The following is an 18,959-nucleotide window of genomic DNA, read 5'->3' as shown; positions in this document are numbered from 1 at the left end:
GTTTCTGTACCCACTTTATCCTCCCCAGAGGGACTAATCCAGGTTTAGCGTCAAATCTTCACAGCATGGGGCCCACAGCTCCGCACAGAGTGGGACTGAGCTGCCAGGTAACAGATCCGCAAATTAGTTTCATAATCAAGCTTTGTGCTCATAACTTGCAAAAGATGGAGAGAGCAGATTCAACATTTCCCTCCATAAATGATAATAAAATACTTTCTAAAAGACTATTTGGAGTGAGACATCCCTTTTGCTAGTGCTCCTTGAGCAAGTTTTTCAATCTAGGGCTATTTAATGTTTTCAGAAAACAGAGGCTGAGAAGGTACCACGCGGCTTAGCTTTGCTTGAATGCAAACGCTGACAATCTGACATTTGCGGATTGATCTAAAGGCTTTGGCTTTTTGGATAAATTTGAGTCCTCTGAGTTTTGCTCCTGGTTCTTTTTCGCTTCGTCTTCATCGGCTGTGGGACGCTTGCGCTTTTTATCGTCTGTTAAATCATTCAGTGCTCCTCCTTTGGCTTTCTCAGTCCACGCCTTTAAAGAAAGTACATCGTTAAGCAGAAAATTGCTAATTAGGCCACAAAACTCACCACTTTATTTCATGCACTTGCCTTCTCAGATTATAAGGAAACACTGAAATGATTCCTGTTTAAGAATTAATAAGGATCAAGTTGGGAGCAATTTCCTCACTTCCCTTTTTTCTAACAACATTCTCCTTCGAAACTACACTTCATTTGAGCCTCTATATGAAATTGAAGCTCTTAATTATCTTTCTGGACAAACAAGAACCCCAAAAGGCTTTAGAATAAACTTAAGCCCTGATGAATTAAGTCTGGCTATGTCACTTTCAGCCCCTTCCCTTCTCTGTTATTTCTTCATCAACTACATTTCTCTCACATGCCCCATTTTGGAACAGCTGCTTTCTGCTATTACTAATTACTCAGACAGTTCATATTTTCATTAAGTATAGGTCGTATATTGTGGCACAATTCAACGCCATGAAGATGGAGAACCGTGGAATTTAAAGAAAAGATCCTAAATAATCAAGTGGGGAGAAAAATTCTCAATAAAACAGCATTAGAGAATGTTTTCTTACCATCCTTTCTTCCGACGACAGCATTCTGAATCGACTCATGCCTTCTTTTATGATCTCTGCTTCATTCAGATCAGGATTATCTGTCAAAATGTTTGCTCTGTTCTCTTCTAGCCACATCTGGAATCCTGTCTTTGGTCTAAAAGAAGCAGACAAAAAAAAAAAACCATTTAAGGTTATAGGAAAACCATATCCCTCAAAACAACATCTCTAAATCACACCTAACTGGAGTTTTTGTGTTCTTGAAATAAAAGACATATATATAGTCAGCAGTGTGCTTATAGAACATGCTGACGAGGCAAGACTAAGTCAAGCATTTTTATTAAAACTGTGATATATATGGAGATTAACGTTTCAGTTTCGAAATGACAAAGCATAATGGTTCTTTTCCTTTCTGACAGGATCCCATCAACCTAAAAATAGAGCACATACATTAGCAGGTTTCAGCTAATCCTTTTCACAATTCTCCTTGCCGCTTGTTTCAGAACATTATCTGTAAAGGTTAATGAAAAGAATGCTAGTCCAAATGAATAATAATTACCTTCATCTTCCTCAGTTAAATGAAGTCTAAATGAAACCTGATTATAATAATACAAGTTTCATGAGGACTGGGATTGTTAGAAGATACAGCTGCTCCAGGGGAACAGGCAGATTAGTCTCAGCAAGGAAGAGATGTGTGCTCCTTAGGTGATATACGTTTTTTGTTTGTTTTCTTCAAAAAAACAAGCTAAACTAAAGCTTTTACACTTTGACATAAATCTTTAGCTTTTAGGCGTCCTTTGAGATCTGCTAGAGATGTTTAAACTTCAAGTATTTCCTAGACTTGCAACTGGCACAGCAGCACAGTTTCATTTATTATATCATTCAAAGGTCATTATCAGACGTATAAGCAGCACCAAGGCAAAATTGTTGCTCAGAGCCCTAAAACTACATTTTCCATTGTTCATTTATTATTTACTCACACATATATTTGCGAAACTTCTACACTGAATACCACTGAGAAAGACTGAACAAACAGAATGTTTTTCCCTGTTCTTTCAGTGGAATCATAATGTGGCAATTTGGAAATCCAACCAACGTGTTTTAAGCGGGCTTGTTTGATAATACACGCAGCGCACGCAGCAGTTTCACTACATTTCTGAAGTGAGTTCACAAACGTGACAACTTGTGAGCTACAACTTCAGTCCTGAGGTTATGCTGCTTCGTACAGTTCCACGTCTTCACAAACTAAGTAGTTTTTGGACTTGCTATTCTGTCAAAATTGGTACACAGCATTGAGGCACAATTGTCCGTTCACCTTCTGTTTTCAGTGTTCTCCTGCGCAGCAACTTTGACTTCACGGGGCTCGTTTTCTGCTTTTTCTTCTCTTTCTTCTGCTGTTTTTTCATTAGAGTTCGGTGTACGAGTCTGGAAGAAGGAGGCTGCTGAAGCCTAAAGACATTGACGTTAAAACAGAAGACAAAAGTAAGGTGAGAACACCTCACACTCAGACAATGATACAGCCCAAGAAAAAACACACCTTTCCTAAAACCACAATAAATACTTGCATTAATGTAGCATCTAATCCATCCCATTTCAGCACAGATGATGTTTAGTTAACACTTCAAAATAAAAGCACAAGATTCCGTGCAGAATGTGATTTCTACAACTGATTTTTTCTTTCCTGTTTCATGTGCTTTTAGATTATTTAAGCATCCTGCAGAAACCATAGGATGCCTTAATCAACAGGGCTTCATACTTGATCAAAGCTGGTAAAATTCAATTTACCGTTCTTTGCCCACGGAAACAATATACAAAGACTAGAAACGTTACCTGCTTGGACTTGGGTTTGGGAGTCAGAGGCTTTATAACGAGATGGTTCTGCTTGTTTACAGCTCGACTGCCAGACAGAGAAGTTTTCTTTGAGTATTTGCTCATAGTGTCTAGAACATTTGCTGTGGGGACCACTGGGTCCTTTTTGTTAGATGTCACCTAGCAAAACAAATATTTAATTCATTTTCTGTCATGTTCGCCCCCTCTGTCCCTCCCAGCTACTTATACTGTAAATATAATAATTTGTTGTGATTTTCAGAACGCCACAATCAAACCATCTACAAAATTCCTACCTTAAAGGGATTCACGCGTCCTTGGCTGCTTGATGCAATTACAACTATTGGATAGCAAAGAAAATGGAATGTTAAAATGTGTGTGTACATGCACCTATATATATATACATAAATCTATGAAACAACATGCACATTTTAGATGAGCAGATGAACCAACATTAGCCCCCTTTCCAAAGAATGAGGATAACACTCATTGAGTGTTTCAGCCCTGTACAATGAAAATCAAAGAGGAAAACTAAATCCAAGGCATCAACTACTCCACACCAAAGAAGTTTCCACCAGGCTTGAAAGTGGTCGGATAAAGAGAATTACATTTTAATAACCCCGGGAAGGTTATACATGTGGTCAGCTACTATCAGCCATCAGAAATGCCACACTGAACCAACAGCTTACAATACAAATCCACAGGAAGACCCAGGATTTCCTCCACTCCCAAATCCGTTTCTACTCCTATTATTCCTGCGAGGGAGTGGGCAGGAGGGAAGAAGCAGCGGGAGGTCACGTTCTGCTCCTGCCTGCTCAGCTTTGGTTGTATGGCAGAGCTACCAACTCTGCAACCAATAAATGTGCCTCATTAGTAAAATAAATCACTTGATCATTGTTCTCATTTTTCCCCTGTCCCAAAGAACGTCTTCATGACACAGCCAGGCAGAAAATGGACTCTGCAATTGGCACAGCTGAGGCGATCAGAAGAGTGTTGTGGAACATCAGCAGGTGACGAAGGCATCGACGGGAACAGGGAACCTCTTAGAAATGGGACAGCAACAATCACTGCAAGTTCCCACTTGACAACGCTGTTATACATTGAATTTTAGCGGTAATGGGAGAATGGAGGATAAAACCAGGAGGAGGTGTAGTGAAGCATGTCAAAATTCTCATCCTGGAATAAACAGAGATTTACTCACCAGATTTCGGAGTTGTCGCCTCTGCTGAAGTGACACCTTTGGAGAAAGGATTTGGCCCTTCAGAAAAAAGAAAGAGAAACGTATTGAAGCACAATAAAACGTAATAGCATGATTTATTAATAACGAAACCTCCAACAGACAAATAAGTTAGAGGAAAGCAATCTATATTTCAAAGCATGACTTCTCATTTTCAAATTGTACATACACTTTTACAAAAATGTGTTATTTTGTTCCTGAAACCCAAAACTTATTCTATTCCCTGCTGCACCTGCAGTTTCAAAACTCAGCGAAACAAATGGGATTATTTTCTAGCTGTGTAAGTGGCTTCTACATCCAACCTCCTGTACTTCACTTGTGACAGGTGCTGTGTCTGTCTTTCCTAAATTTTATGTCAAAAGAACACAACAACAGACAGAAAATCAAGTTGTTTGCATAGTCCTACAGACTGAGTTATCCAAACTACAAATTATCTGGGAATTTTCCAGAAACCCTTATTAAGCCTGTGAAAGACACATGTAGGTAACTTCCAGCCTAGTTAGAGAATATATTTTTCTTACTCTGTTTAGGTACTTCGGGTGTTTCTTCTGCTTCCTCACAACCATCAGTTTCCTCAGCATCTTCCATTTCTTGGTCCTGCTGAACATTTCTGATGGGCGGCCGACTCCACTCCCTGGCAGAGCTGCTGTAACCAAAGGCAAGGAATTCATCAGACAGGATGTGCTCACCACATTCAGAAGGAAAACTGGAACAATGAAAGGATAACTAACTTACCTCATTTAGGAAATAACAACAATAACCTTTGGCACTTACTTGCATTATACCTCTGATAAAATCGTGATGATTACTAAAAATATAACACAGATTCCTTCACCACATGAGTTCACCCTGAAACAGCCTGAAGTGGTACCCATGTAGTTTTAAAAAAGACCACACACAGCTATCAATCTGCCCCAAATTCACACTTAATTAAAACAAAAGTACACGTGCTGGCATTCAAACAGCTCCGCAAGTAAAAGGAAGCGCCCGAACAGAAACAGTGACTCTTGGCCACCTTCTTTGGAGCGCCTGACAACATCACGACTGTTGCCAGAACGCTTTGCCACAAATACAAATGCAAATGTAAAACACCTTCCATAATCTCCATTTAAACACATTCACCTCCGATAGCATAAATAACACGTCAATTTTCTACACGCATGAACAAATACACAGGTGGTAACGGGGATGCACATTTTCAGTCTGAAGTTTAGGAGGTGAGTTCACGTTTTTAATCTGATTATTTTCTAAATTCCCTATAGTAGTATGTACTTTCCTTGCATTTGCCTCCTAATCTTTGCTGGTTGTTAAAATCCATGTACACATAAACTAAAGGTACGTTTATCTCAACCAGAATGCCAGTGATTAATCTGGCACTAAGAATAATATAGTGTTTGTGATGAATTTTAACCCTGATAGTGGCTGAAGTCGCAGACACGGGATTACAGCTTCCATTCACCACCCAGAAGAACAAGGCAGAGCATTTAGAAACCAGTTCTAAATGTGCACTTTCACACAGCAGAATAAGGAAAAGGCCACAGATAAGTCCAGGGACTCACCACTTCCTCTTGCTCAAAAAAGTCCCGAACCTCATACCTAAAATTGCTTCTGACTAAATGCCATGTCATTTTTCCCGCACTATCAGACGGGTGGTTCGCAACAACTTTCCTTATTGCTGCACCATCCAGAGGCCAAGCAAGAACACAGCTCTTCTGCACCATCTGTATTTCTTAGAAAAAAAACACACACATCTTTTTGCCTCATCATGCTTTACAAAGCAGATGCAGGTAGGAGAGGAAAGTGCAAATATAGAGGGGAAAAAAATGCAAAGCCAACCCATAAGTATTTCCACAGCTTAGAAGAGCTGGGATTAATTATCACAGAATCCTAGAATGTCAGGGGTTAGAAGGGACCTGGAAAGCTCATCCAGTGCAATCCCCCCATGGAGCAGGAACACCCAGATGAGGTTACATAGGAAGGTGTCCAGGCGGGTTGGAATGTCTGCACAGAAGGAGACTCCACAACCTCCCTGGGCAGCCTGGGCCAGGCTCTGCCACCCTCACCAGGAACAAGTTTCTTCTCAAATGTAAGTGGAACCTTTTGTGTTCCAGTTTGTACCCATTACCCCTTGTCCTACCATTGGTTGTCACCGAGAAGAGCCTGGCTCCATCCTCCTGACACTCACCCTTTATATATCTGTAAACATTAATGAGGTCACCCCTCAGTCTCCTCTTCTCCAAGCTAAAGAGCCCCAGCTCCCTCAGCCTTTCCTCACACAGGAGATGCTCCACTCCATCATTATGGTGGCAAAAAGACTAAATAGGATGCACTGGGGTGGGATACTGAAAGGGGGCAGGGCTGGAGAAAGGTAGAGGGATTTTAAGATAGGTGTGGAATAAAGTGAGATAGAGAGACTGAGACAAAGAGAAAGAAGAGTCAAATAACCAAACCACCACGAGCTACAAATAGGGAAAAAAATAAAGAAGAAAAAATTCTAATCAGAGCAACTTGGTATTGAGTCTGCTTTGCCTCTGAAGCTGTTGTACATGGACATACAGTAAACAAGGAGTGGAGATACATCAATTTGTGTTCGTGTCCCGTTACTAATGAGCCCTCACAATATATCAACAGGAACATACTGCTTTATATGTACAATTTAAGAGTAGTAACAAACACATTGCTCCAGAAGAGCAAAAGCACATCAGCTGGACCAAAATGTTAACAGATCAGTAGAAATGTTCCCAGGATTTTAATCACAAAAATGTGTGTTACCCAGCATTCAAGTGCTTTCGGAAATCCTCTTCCTCCTCTTCATCTTCCGGTGCTGTTGCCAATTCACTTGCTTTCTCCACAGCCATCTCACTGAGCTGCTGAGCTAAATTCAGCTTCCGAGAGCGAGACGCGTACTTGATGGCCAAATTCACAACGTTCTGCGTCATGAGGTCAGCAAGTTCCACACAACGGAATTCCCGCTCCAGTTTACAAGAAAGCTGAAAGAAAAGAAGCCTGGAGAGTTACAAACTTCACAGCTCCCTCAAGACTCTCAGACCAGAATATTATGGGTTTTGGTGGAGTGAATGAATAAAGATGAACCACCAACAATCATGAACCACATGGCAAAGAAAAAGATTATTCCTCCCACCCTTCATGCTGTTAAGCAACAAAAATATTCTGCAGTTCACCTCTTATCATTGTCTGTGAAACATCTGGATTGCCCATCACTAGCCAGATTCGTTACTAATAAGAGGAATCACATCAAAATTTACATTAAATGCTATCAACTCAAAGTCTCAGGGATTCTTTTTATTTATTTGTACTTACGGCAAATAGTTTCATTAAAAGCTCTTGCTGTTCTTTCACTGCCTGATTTTTAGTATTTTCATCAAATTCGTAGCCATTTTTTGATAAGTAATCCACGTGGTTGTGAAATACAACAGAACGCCAGTATTGTTCCTGGAAAAGGGACAAAGATGATTCTGGAAGTCAGAGGGGGGGAAAAAAAGCCCACGATTCAATGTCTAACAATTTAAATCTTATTTTACCTATTCATTCTTAAACTTTCCTTTCATCTTATGAGTGTGAAGGGTAGACAATTCTCTTTAAAAGTTAATGCCTACTGGGGAAAAAACTAGCCCGCACTAACTACCATCTCTATACAAACTGATCCAAACAGTCACCATATATGTTAAATTCCATTTATATTACAGGCTTTCAGTAGGATGAGATCTACATGTTCACCATGACAGAGGAGTCTAGAAGTTGATTATTTTATCTTCTAACCTCTGTCCCACAGCAAATTAGAAATATTCCAGAATAACTCAGTAATGCAAATAGAAAATGTAACTCTTGTCATTCAGGGAAATATTAGCATGGATTTTAGACCAGGCTAGCTCTCTTACAAAATAATTACGAACTTACTTATTGGAATAACCTGTTTCTTTACCCACACACAAGTACATATTCCCTCAAGCTAAATTAACAGGTCCTGGTGTTTCCCCTTTATTATTTTAGGGGGGTCTGTGGAAGACATACCCCATCAAATAAAGAACCAGATGAAGGAGAATTCATTAAAACTGACAGTGTGTTTATTATTGAAACTTTTCTTAACTACACTTCTAACAAAGAGAATAAATTTCAAATAGCATTAAACTGTGTCTAAGGCTGAGGTTAGAATTTTATTATTTTATTGTTTCTATTTTATTATTTTCTACAGCTGAACCCCACAACATCGAAATATTTAAACCTATAAAAACCTGAAAAATAAAACCAGATATTTTTCTGCTTTATCAGCCTCTACCTTGAGCCAATAAGTCAAGCCAGAAGGCCTATGTTTTCAGAGTGATTATGTGAATTTGAGAACTTAGTACATCTTTCAAAAAAACACCTTCCAGAAATTTCGTTAGGTCTACAATATTAAAAACCAGGCACGTTCTAGAGCGTCTTGATTTGGAGACCAAAATGTGGTGCTTCCTAGAACACTAAACACTATCGACTTAAACAATTTTTAAAAGAGAGAGGGATACAAAGACTTCCCTCGTCAGAAATCAATTATGTATCAATATAAAGCCACTAGAGCTGATGCAAGGTTATCTTGTATTCTTCTACACCAAACGAGCTACACAAGACGCTGAACCCAAATAACCTCCTCAGCCACTCGTCTTACTCAGCGTTCATACCACTCTCTTTCATAGGAGAGATGATTAATAGGAATCTTGTATAATCCCTCCTATGGGGACAGCAGAGACTGTCGGCTGGGGACTCGCCACCATTCCATACCTCCATTTGTCCCTTTTCTGTCGTCACTTGACAGTAAGGAAGTTTAAAAGTTAATATTGCTACGGCGGGTCGCGGGAGCGTAGGAGGGAACCGGGCTCCTTTGCAAGGAATACACCTGTGCGAGGGAAACAAAACACAATCCCCATCACCGACAGTCACAATGTGCCGCATCTAAGTCACGTCTCCTAAGAAGCAAGATACTTTAAGAGGATTTGTTCTTTAAAAAGTAGTAATTAAATGACTGACGTAAATGTAGCAATTATAATATTGCATTATAAAGGGTTATTTTGACATTGCGACCTATAAAAGCAAAGCACATGCTGCTCTTGTTCACAGCAAACGTGGCACGTAACAGGCACAGATCCTCGGCTCACACAACACGCGATTTAACGGCTACTGCAAAATGGAAATGTAATTTATTATCACCAGAAAACACTGAACAACTGAAGGCCCCTGGAACAAGAGCAGGAACATCTACTCTTTATTTTGATGAGGGGAAATTAAAAAGAGAGAGAGGGAGGTGAACCAGATAAGCACGTACTAAAAGCGTAGCTTTATTGTTTCATTATATTCAAACTAGTCCTTACTGGTACCAATCACTTAAACAAAATATTGATTGGGGACGAGCTGTATTTCCAACAGCACCAATGATGCAGCATTGACAAAAATGTCGGGTTTTATAAGCTAGCGTTTCAGACACTAGGAAAAAAATAAAGAACAGGAAGCATTAGTGTTCTGGTTATCTGTGTCAATTAAGGCATCTGGTGTTTCTACAACAACCCTCCCCCCCCTCTTATCTTTAATATGCTGGTGGCTTTGAATAAAGTGTTCTTTGTAACTCCGAGAGTAGCACTTTTCTTGGAGCAGAAGGAAAAAAGTCATGAGGACAGACTGACAGTTGACTGGCCCATCAATGTGATGTGTCCTGCACATTTTTGGTGAATTTTCTGAAGGCCAAAATTACTTAATGATTTGGACAAGGAAACGACATTTACCAGCGAGAGCAAGCTCTTTCCCTTCACTAATAAACAAATGATCCCAAAGAATGTCACGTAAATTGAAATAAAATGCAGCCTCCCACCAAACTCTACAATTATGCATGACTAGCAAAGTAAAAGGGCCTAAATTTTGGTAATCTATTGAGCTGATGGATTCTGTCCTGGTAGGAAAAGGACACAGATCACTGAATAAAGAGGACTAGAAACAAGGCTAAGCAGCTAAATGTCCAGGATACACGTTACAATAAAGAGAAATAGAATTATTTAGGCATCGCATGTAGGTATCACCTTTTATAAAGTAATGGCTAACTCTCAGCTAAATATTTGAGTAATTTTACATACAAAATTGTTCTTCAAGGTCACAGTTTAAATATTAATAGAATAACAGTTCTGATTTATCTATGCCTAATGATGTAGATTAGCAGGTTTCTCTAGGAAAACAGTCTTATGAATGTGCCTGCATCAGAGGTGTGTGATTTCTCCACAAAGTGCACACAGCTGTTAGACAAAGCAAAAAGCCACAGTCAGTTACAAGTTATAAAACCCTACTGAGTTTATTCAAAACCCATTTAGTAATGAAATATCCACGCGGAATTCAATTTGTGAACCTGATCATTTACTGTGTGTATTTACTGGCCACCTGTTTTAGTAAATGTTGTTCCCAGTTTCTCATCTCAAGAATTGCTTTGTAAATTAAAAGCAAGACAAACAAAGCATTTCCTCGTGCAATATCTGACCTGAGCTGCTGAGGGTTTTCATGGATGCCAACTACCCAATAATGATCCGATTTTCCTTTGCAATGCTCTCTCGTGTTGCACACCGGAATCCAAGTGTTCCCAAACCCCCGGTTCAACATCCGCACTGTTCCCTCAGAATCCACGTAACAAGGGGTACCTGTTTGGCACAAATGAAGACAATTATTCTGACAGGCAACTAATTACTAATTAAGTTGGAACTGGTGGATACTGCTGGGAAATGATGGTTTGCTGATCTCAAGCACCACGTCCTCTCACCCAAACTGTACAACCCAGCTGGGAAAGAATAGTTTCCTTAGAAAGATGCGCCACCTTCTGACAGACAACACTACTGCTCATCAACAGAGAAGTTCAAATTTAAAACATTTTAAGAAGAAATATAATTCAACCTACTTGGGTAGATTCCCAAAGAAAATCAGCTGCTTTACAATTGCTTTTTCTGGTTATCATAAAAACTCCTCCCAAGCTACCAACTTTTTGAGGGGGAGTTTTGCCCAGATAGTCAAACGTCCCTGTAACAGTGTATTAACGCAGTTTGTTTCTTTTTGCTGAGCGGGGCAACCAATCGGGAAAACAAGTTCTGATAACATTCAAGTGTATTTGATTCATAGTGGAAACATATTAAAGATTTCTGATAAACATATCGAAACAATCAAAAACCAGAATTTTGTTTAGCATTGAGGAGATTGATAAAAGTCCAAGTCCCGAGACTAACAAAAGGGCATTAATTAGCCAAACTCTCCTCCAAAATTCCCCTAATAGTGTCAAGATTTCGCAACATCGCTCACGCGGGTATTTCATACCTTCTGCAGAGAATCCGACCCACACCAAGTAGGATTTCTTTGTAAGAGAAAGGGGGTCTCCATGCAAAATTTGCTTTTTCTTTTTTCCCAGCTCCATCAGCTGTACCCCAAGACATTGGTCTCCATCAAAGCCAGTGCCTAGGAAGAAGTTTTCAATGATTGTGTTAGAAAACAAAACAAATTGTCTTGTCTCTTGGCTAAATTTAAGTTTTGAATCAAGAACTAATTCTAATGCAGGGTTATCCATGAATACCACTGTCAGACAAGCAACTATTTGGCATTTTGGACATACAAAGCACGCATAACAACTGCTTCCTTAATTTCCTATAGTCATTCATTCTGGCATATCTGAAACCCAAGTTTAATCTATTAATGTCACTGGTATAAAATTCTCCCTTTCCCCATCTAGGCATCTCAATATATAACGTAGGCTTTGCTGTCGGATGTCAAAGATCATGGGTTGTGACAATAAAAGCATCATCAAGAAGAAAAGAAGGATAAAGCATTGTGAAAAAGAGAAGAAAAATTACATGATTATGTACAAATTAACCAGTGTTTGAAGCCAGTAACAGATGAAGACTGAAAATATAACCCCAGTTTGAAAAAAGCAAGAGGGAGAAAACTACCTCTGTGATAAATAACAATCAACTGCTCTCCGTGTCCTGCCATAGACACTACTGGACCCGGGAGGCTGAAGATCTCTTTCTGAACTCCCCCAACTGTGAAGACACGAACCAGCAAGGCACTGGTGGCACAAGCAGCCCAGCCTTGGCCCAGACAAATGGCCTCAATGTCCTCGTCCTTCGGCATGTCTACTGTCCACTCCTTGTTTGCATCCCAGGAGCTGAAGTGAATGCACTGGAGCTTGCTAAAGCAGAGACGAAGAACAAGAGTCAAATATCTCAACACGAAGAAAAAGGAAAAATCTGAAAATAGACTAATACATAAAATTTGTATCAGAGACCTGGAATCTGTGATGGTCAGAGAAAGGAACTACAAATTACAAGCGGTCGTTTGCAAAGGTGTTACTCTTATTTTTCAAAACCCGAGAAACCGGTTCTATCTCCAGCACTGTAGATTTGGACCCTCTAAAGCGTGGAAAAGAGACAGTTCTGAGTTCTGAGGGGACATTTTTTTAGATGGAAACAGGTTAAGTGTTAGTTATCATTAATAAAACCAGCAGGTGCTTGGTACCCCTGAATATCAGCCCTCATTACAAGTCTGTCACGCTATGCTGTCTTTCAAAGGGAAAAACAAAATAAGAACTTCATTTCTGCCACTTTAATAATTGGAAACTGCCCATGACCAATTCACAGACACTGCAGCTTTTGGTAGATTACCCACTTCCATTGAGAAAAAAAATAAATGGAAATTTTCAGAGTCAGACAACCAATACACACTAATAATATTTTTAAAGGTAAAGAGTGATTTTCAGCTTATCGAAATGCTCTGTGTGTGAAGAGAAGAAGAACGTTATTTCTTCAAGATATTTCCACAGAAAGTAGCAATAAAATATTGTTAGTATTGTTCTTAAATGTAAGAACAGAGTCTGGCTGGCCCAGCTGCCTAATCTTTCTATGGTTTTCATAAACTTGTTTTCTTCACACCTATTATTCTTTTGGTATCTCCAAGAAAGCCTCCTTAGCAACAGCGTGAAAGGAAACAGCACAGCCCTTAAGATTTATCTTTGATCTGAGCAGACTGAAAAACTATTGTCCATGTTTACAATTTCCTTTGAGCCAGCAATGCATGACGTTTCCAGGATATATTTGAAAAAGGGACTAAAAAAATCCTCAGGAAACAAAATCTATCTTTCAGTATTCTTGAAGTCTTCAAGTGGGTGGGTGTGAAAATCCTCCTCGAAAGTGGCCCCATAAATAAAAAGCACAATCAAAAGCCCAAAATCTCCCAAAAAAAAAGTGATAGAAGCTGAATTTAAAATTTGAAACAAGCCAAGAGTAATTCACAGAATCAGAGAATCACAAAACGTCAGGGATTGGAAGGAACCTCGAATGCTCATCCAGTGCAATCCCCCCACCGGAGCAGGAACACCCAGATGAGGTTACACAGGAAGGTGAGCAGGCGGGTTTTCAGTGTCTCAAGGAGACTCCACAACCTCCCTGGGCAGCCTGGGCCAGGCTCTGCCACCCTCACCGGGAAGAAGTTTCTTCTCATATTTCAGTGGAACCTCTTGTGTTCCAGTTTGTACACATTGCCCCTTGCCCTATTGTTGGTTGTCACCGAGAAGAGCCTGGCTCCATCCTCCTGACACTCACTCTTTCCATATTTATAAACACTAATGAGTCACCCCTCAGTCTCCTCTTGTCCAGCTCCAGAGCCCCAGCTCCCTCAGCCTTTCCTCACACGGGAGATGCTCCACTCCCTTCAGCATCTTGGTGGCTGCGCTGGACTCTCTCCAGCAGTTCCCTGTCCTGCTGGAACTGAAGGGCCACAACTGGACACAAGATTCCAGGTGTGGTCTCCCCAGGGCAGAGCAGAGGGGCAGGAGAACCTCTCTGACCTACTGACCACCCCCTTCTAATCCACCCCAGGTACCATTGGCCTTCCTGGCCACAAGGGCCCAGTGCTGGCTCATGGTCATCCTGATGTCCACCAGGACCCCTAGGTCACTTTCCCCTACACTGCTCTCCAACAGGTCATTCCTCAACTTATACTGGAACCTGGGGTTGTTCCTGCCCAGATACAATACTCTACACTTGCCCTTGTTACATTTCATTAAATTTTTCCCCGCTCAAATCTCCAGCCTGCCCAGGTCTCTGATGGCAGCACAGCCTCTGGTGTGTCAGCCACTCCTCCCAGCTTGGTGCCATCAGCAGAGTTGCTGATAGTACACTCTATTCCCTCATCCAAATAATTGACAAATATATTGAATAATACCAGCTTCAGTACTGATCCTTGAGGCGCTCCACTAGGTACAGGCCTCCAACTGGACTCTGCCCCATTGACCACAATTCCATCCTCCAGGTTTTGCACGGCAAGGCCATGACGTACCTGGCGAGCTCCTCTGTGCTCTCACAGGCCAGTAAAACAGCTTCAGTGGAGAGATCAGCCATCGTGTGGTTCAGAGAGTTCGGCAGGTGCGTTGCATGATGCACGGAGCTGTCGTGAAATTCGATATCTATAGCATTGTCTTGCTCATCGTTGTAACAGCGAATGATGCCGACGGAATTCCAGACCTATTGAAAAGAACGTGTGTTCCCCAAAAAAACCAAGTCAAGGATACTGCCCTAAAGCAGCCTGCTAGATATTTGTCATCTGAAACAACAGTAGGAGGCCACAGGAAGACTGAAGACTTGTGTAGTCAGGACTTAGTTTCTAAAATAGCTGAATTAGGCAGAAACTAGTGTGATGCTCATTGCTCAGCCGGCTTTCTCCTTACAAAATTATGAAGAACTTGCATTTCGAATGAAACAGTGGGTGACTAACATAAAAGTCTTAATCGCACAAAAATACTCAAGAGTTCTGGCTAAAAAAGGATTTTTAAAGATGTGCTAGAATTCCAGGGCACAGGTACAAACTGTATCGCTTTGACTTCAAGTCAAGTAGTTATTTCTACATCAAAAGCAACTGAAATGCACATGCAGCCTTCACATTAACACAAAGCTGGTTTCCACTATTAAGCTTCACACTGTGAAGTATTTAAAAAAAAAGTCAAAAATCTTGGAAAATATTAGATTAAGACACAGCAAGAACTGGGTGATATTGAACATTAACAGAGCAACTAGATCTACGTAACCACACAGAGTGAGATTTACCATGAACCGATGCATGAGATGCGCCGGAGTGGAGCCCGACTGGAACGGCTTTTGCTTGGGGGTTGGCATTGGCCCATCATAGAACGGCTGTTGTGTAGATGACAGTGGCAAAGCTGGAAAGCCACCGGTCTGGTCATCATCACCGTCTTCTTTTTCAAGATTCAGATTAGCTTTTATCATCCCAATATCTGGAAGTTTAAAAAAAAAATAAATTACATCTTACAATATTATTATGACAGAATATACGTAATAAAATTTAAAACAGTCAAGATTTCTCTGGGAAACTAAAGCAGAATATAACTGAGTAGAGGATGCCAAGAGATCATCCCAATAACAGCACAAAAGAGCTCTGGGAAATGAGTTCATTCTGTACCTAGTGAGTTGTCATCATCATCAATTACTGCCCGTCTCAGATGGCCCGAAGTTGGCCTAAGGTCATCATCATCACCATCATCTTCGTCAGCTCCAGCCTTTGGGGAAGACTGTGGTTCAACCATATCTCCATTTAAATAGTCATCGTCGTCTCCATCAAAGAGATCATTGTAATCTTTTGTCACTGTACTGGCCACCTAAAACCAGGTTAACAATTAACATAAACCTTCTTTTGAACATGGAATTCAAGGGGTGAATCAACACGCAAGAGGGAACTTTCAACACTAAATACGGAACATCCAGTATCATTTGGTAACATGAATAAATATGTTAATTTAAGAAATAATTGCTACTCATCACCTTGTCATTTGGTTTCTTTCCGTCACCGACGTTTTCCAATAAGCCCAGATTTCCTTCAGTGTCTGTATAAGCGATTTGTCTGTGTTTGGGGTGCCATGCCAGGCCACAAACGGTGTAATTTTTCTCATGTTTCATTCTAAAAAGAATATAAAAATAATGGATTTTTAGTAAGCTTCTCAGTGCAGAAATTTCCACAAGAGTTATTGTAAAAAGTAGTAACATTTACTACCGTTAGAAAGTGACGTTACACATAATAATTAATAGGTTACCTTTAGCATAAACAGTTACCATAAAAAATACAGCAGGTCTTCCTTTTCTATGGAGGAAATCATTTAAGCTTAAAAAGTCAAATACAGTCATATTCTTAAAACAACAGCTTCCTGATACATGTAGAAAAGACAAAGCAATTCCCCAGCAGTCATACATTCCAGAACCAGTTATTAAAAAACCATTCAGCTGTGTCTCTTGTACCAAACTGATGAGTTAATCCTCTACATTTCCCACCCTTTATTCTCACAAAAAATCCTCCCAATAATTATTTACATAATCTGTCTTTAATTCTTAACACAGGCACTACAGTAACAATCATGTTTCTTACTCCAAATATTCAGACAGATAAATCACCTTTTCTACCTCACTTAATCATATCTTTTCCCCTTTTTTTTAAAAGAAAGATGCTTTATCTAACCAAGAGAAGTTGCAATTTGTCAGTTTGTCCTTTCTTGCCTACAAGTGAGGATGGTTGACTGATTTATGTGTGTTTCCCTCTCCCTTTAGAAAATACATCTTACTGCCAATGATCCTGCAGCTTTGGATGCGAGGAGATTTGTTTCCATCACAACTATCCTTTAATCAACTATTAAAAATTAATACAAGATAGAATTGTTTTGGTTGGAAAAGACCCTCAAGGTCATGGAGTCCAATGTAGAAAACTAGACCATGGAATTTGAACAAAATCCACATACATTCCTAAAATTAGAATAGGGAAGGGACATGTAATGTTTCCAGGCCCTTCTAGCTGTGCAGAAATGTGAACAGCATAGCACAAGAATCGGGACGTATTTCTGTGGACACTGGACGTGGTGGGGGAAGGCAAAACAACGTCACATTTCTTCTACCTCCCGTGGAAGCTGCTTCCTTGTAGAACATGGAAATGACATGCAAACAATAAGTTTTAAAGAAAAGATAACAAAATTCTATTTCAGGGAAAAAAAACCCCACATACTTAGGAATTTATGGAACAACACTGAATACCTCTCTATGCACTCCTGGGTTTCCACATTCCACACCACGATATTCCCACCCACGCTTCCAGCTGCCAGGTACTGCCCACAAGGAGACCAGGCCACAATGTTCAATGGCTAAGGAAAAAAAGAAAAAATAGAAAAAAAATAAATATATTACCGATCCACAATTCTGGAGCTTAAAACAGATATTCTGGAATAAAAAATAATAAAAATAATGATCTTTAGCAAATCATATCCAGCCTCCTGTACTAGAGCTGGCTTCAAGTAGCTCCCTGCAAGACCTATTCTTTACACATAGCATACTTCTTTTGTTTTGTTTTGTTCCAAGAATATCCATCTTCTGTCATTAAATGTTGCCATGAGGTCAAAGCAGACCTGGTTCTAGACATGGAGACAGAAGCATAGTCTATTTTGCAAATTCAGCGCTAATCAGACCTTTATTTATTTTGAACTTAATGCTGTTCCATAAATTAAAATACAAGCCGGTGTGTTCTGTATCTTAACAACAACAGGAAAATGATCCTCTTTGACCCAAAGGCTTCCAATATATAATGAGGTTAAAAGAAAGAAGACGGCACAGTTAGGGCCACTGTGTAGCTAAATTTCAGCTTAATAAAATATAAAATGCACAACTGATATCTCTGTTCTGTACAGAAATAATGCACTCGACATTTTCCCTAAAAAGCTCTGTGTTTAGAGCTATTTGTGAAAACAGATGTTGTTCAGCTGCATTTCGTGACTCACCACAAGACCTTACAGATCTAGTGGGTCACTACAAATGAAACAGGGAAACCAGAGCCACAGAAAGACGTTTGATGCTCATCTAGTATCTCTTGCCTTGTTTTCCAACATAAAGGAACAGGATCAGAAATCAAATAGAAAATGTGAGCAATCATTACGAAGAAGGGAAGGAAAAAAAGACTGTTCAGAAGATAATTTCTAGCAGAATAATATTTAAATTATGGAAGATTTAGCAAGCCCCTGGCTTATGTACCTACCTGTGTGATGAATGGGTCTGATAGATCCAGTTTGCTGTCCCAGGTTTCTCTTCTGTACAGTTTAACAACTTTGTCTACGGGAATCGCCAGCAACTGTTCCAAGGCAACAAGAATCAGACCATTTAGACCAAGTTACCTCTCAAACAGAACATTCAAATAGCACATCTCTATCGTTCCCAAGTATTCCGGTTCTGACTGTCCTGGTAATTAACAGTTCTCTAGCACCTCAGCAATGCCAACAGAGTAAAGAAAGCTGAAATAACCAGAATTACAGGGTTCTTTAATGCTTTCCACATGCAACACAGCAAAGCATGCCTGGTTTTATTTTAATCTTCATTTCTTTCTGGTAGAAAACTGAAGATGATGACAGCTGTACCATAAGGTTAAAAGTTCTTATTTATAAAACAGCTAACACATATAAATAGTTCTCAATGCTCCGAGCACAAAGCTTACGTTCTCCTTTTCCCTCCTTCCCCAAATATTTTTGGATCCGATTACAATTTCTCAATAAATCTTATTTGAATAGCTGATTCCTGAAATACCTCATTTCATCTTTCACAAAACTACATGAATGTTACAGCCTGTGGGGTTTTTTTTAGGATTTGGCTTTTTAAAAGACTTCTAATAATTTGCTCTGTAAGAGAAGCAAGACAACTACTTACGTTTCAAATATGTGTGGGAATGATTAGTCTAAAAATTAGAAGTATTTGTTTTTATGCAATATGGATATTGAAATT

The 18,959-nt window shown here is 39.8% G+C and overlaps 1 protein-coding gene across 1 annotated transcript in view; it reads right to left on the bottom strand.

Annotated features, from left to right (window-relative positions):
- Positions 1-331: 331 nt before the first annotated feature.
- Positions 332-18,959, bottom strand: part of WDHD1 (WD repeat and HMG-box DNA binding protein 1) — a gene marked incomplete at both ends in the record, with an annotated part of 29,553 nt that continues 10,925 nt past the window's right edge. The window contains 19 exons of the mRNA XM_080346016.1: positions 332-532; positions 1,095-1,230; positions 2,389-2,522; positions 2,904-3,062; positions 3,197-3,240; positions 4,102-4,158; positions 4,659-4,783; positions 6,910-7,127; positions 7,459-7,590; positions 8,914-9,028; positions 10,649-10,805; positions 11,470-11,607; positions 12,096-12,337; positions 14,482-14,666; positions 15,246-15,433; positions 15,619-15,814; positions 15,978-16,113; positions 17,232-17,338; positions 18,223-18,315. Coding sequence (XP_080202142.1) covers positions 332-532; positions 1,095-1,230; positions 2,389-2,522; positions 2,904-3,062; positions 3,197-3,240; positions 4,102-4,158; positions 4,659-4,783; positions 6,910-7,127; positions 7,459-7,590; positions 8,914-9,028; positions 10,649-10,805; positions 11,470-11,607; positions 12,096-12,337; positions 14,482-14,666; positions 15,246-15,433; positions 15,619-15,814; positions 15,978-16,113; positions 17,232-17,338; positions 18,223-18,315 — 2,763 coding nt within the window. The remainder of the gene's footprint in view (positions 533-1,094; positions 1,231-2,388; positions 2,523-2,903; positions 3,063-3,196; positions 3,241-4,101; positions 4,159-4,658; positions 4,784-6,909; positions 7,128-7,458; positions 7,591-8,913; positions 9,029-10,648; positions 10,806-11,469; positions 11,608-12,095; positions 12,338-14,481; positions 14,667-15,245; positions 15,434-15,618; positions 15,815-15,977; positions 16,114-17,231; positions 17,339-18,222; positions 18,316-18,959) is intronic.

Source organism: Nesoenas mayeri, assembly GCF_963082525.1.
Source record: "Nesoenas mayeri genome assembly, chromosome: 5".
Taxonomy (NCBI): domain Eukaryota; kingdom Metazoa; phylum Chordata; class Aves; order Columbiformes; family Columbidae; genus Nesoenas; species Nesoenas mayeri.
This window is presented reverse-complemented; position numbering and strand designations above follow the sequence as displayed.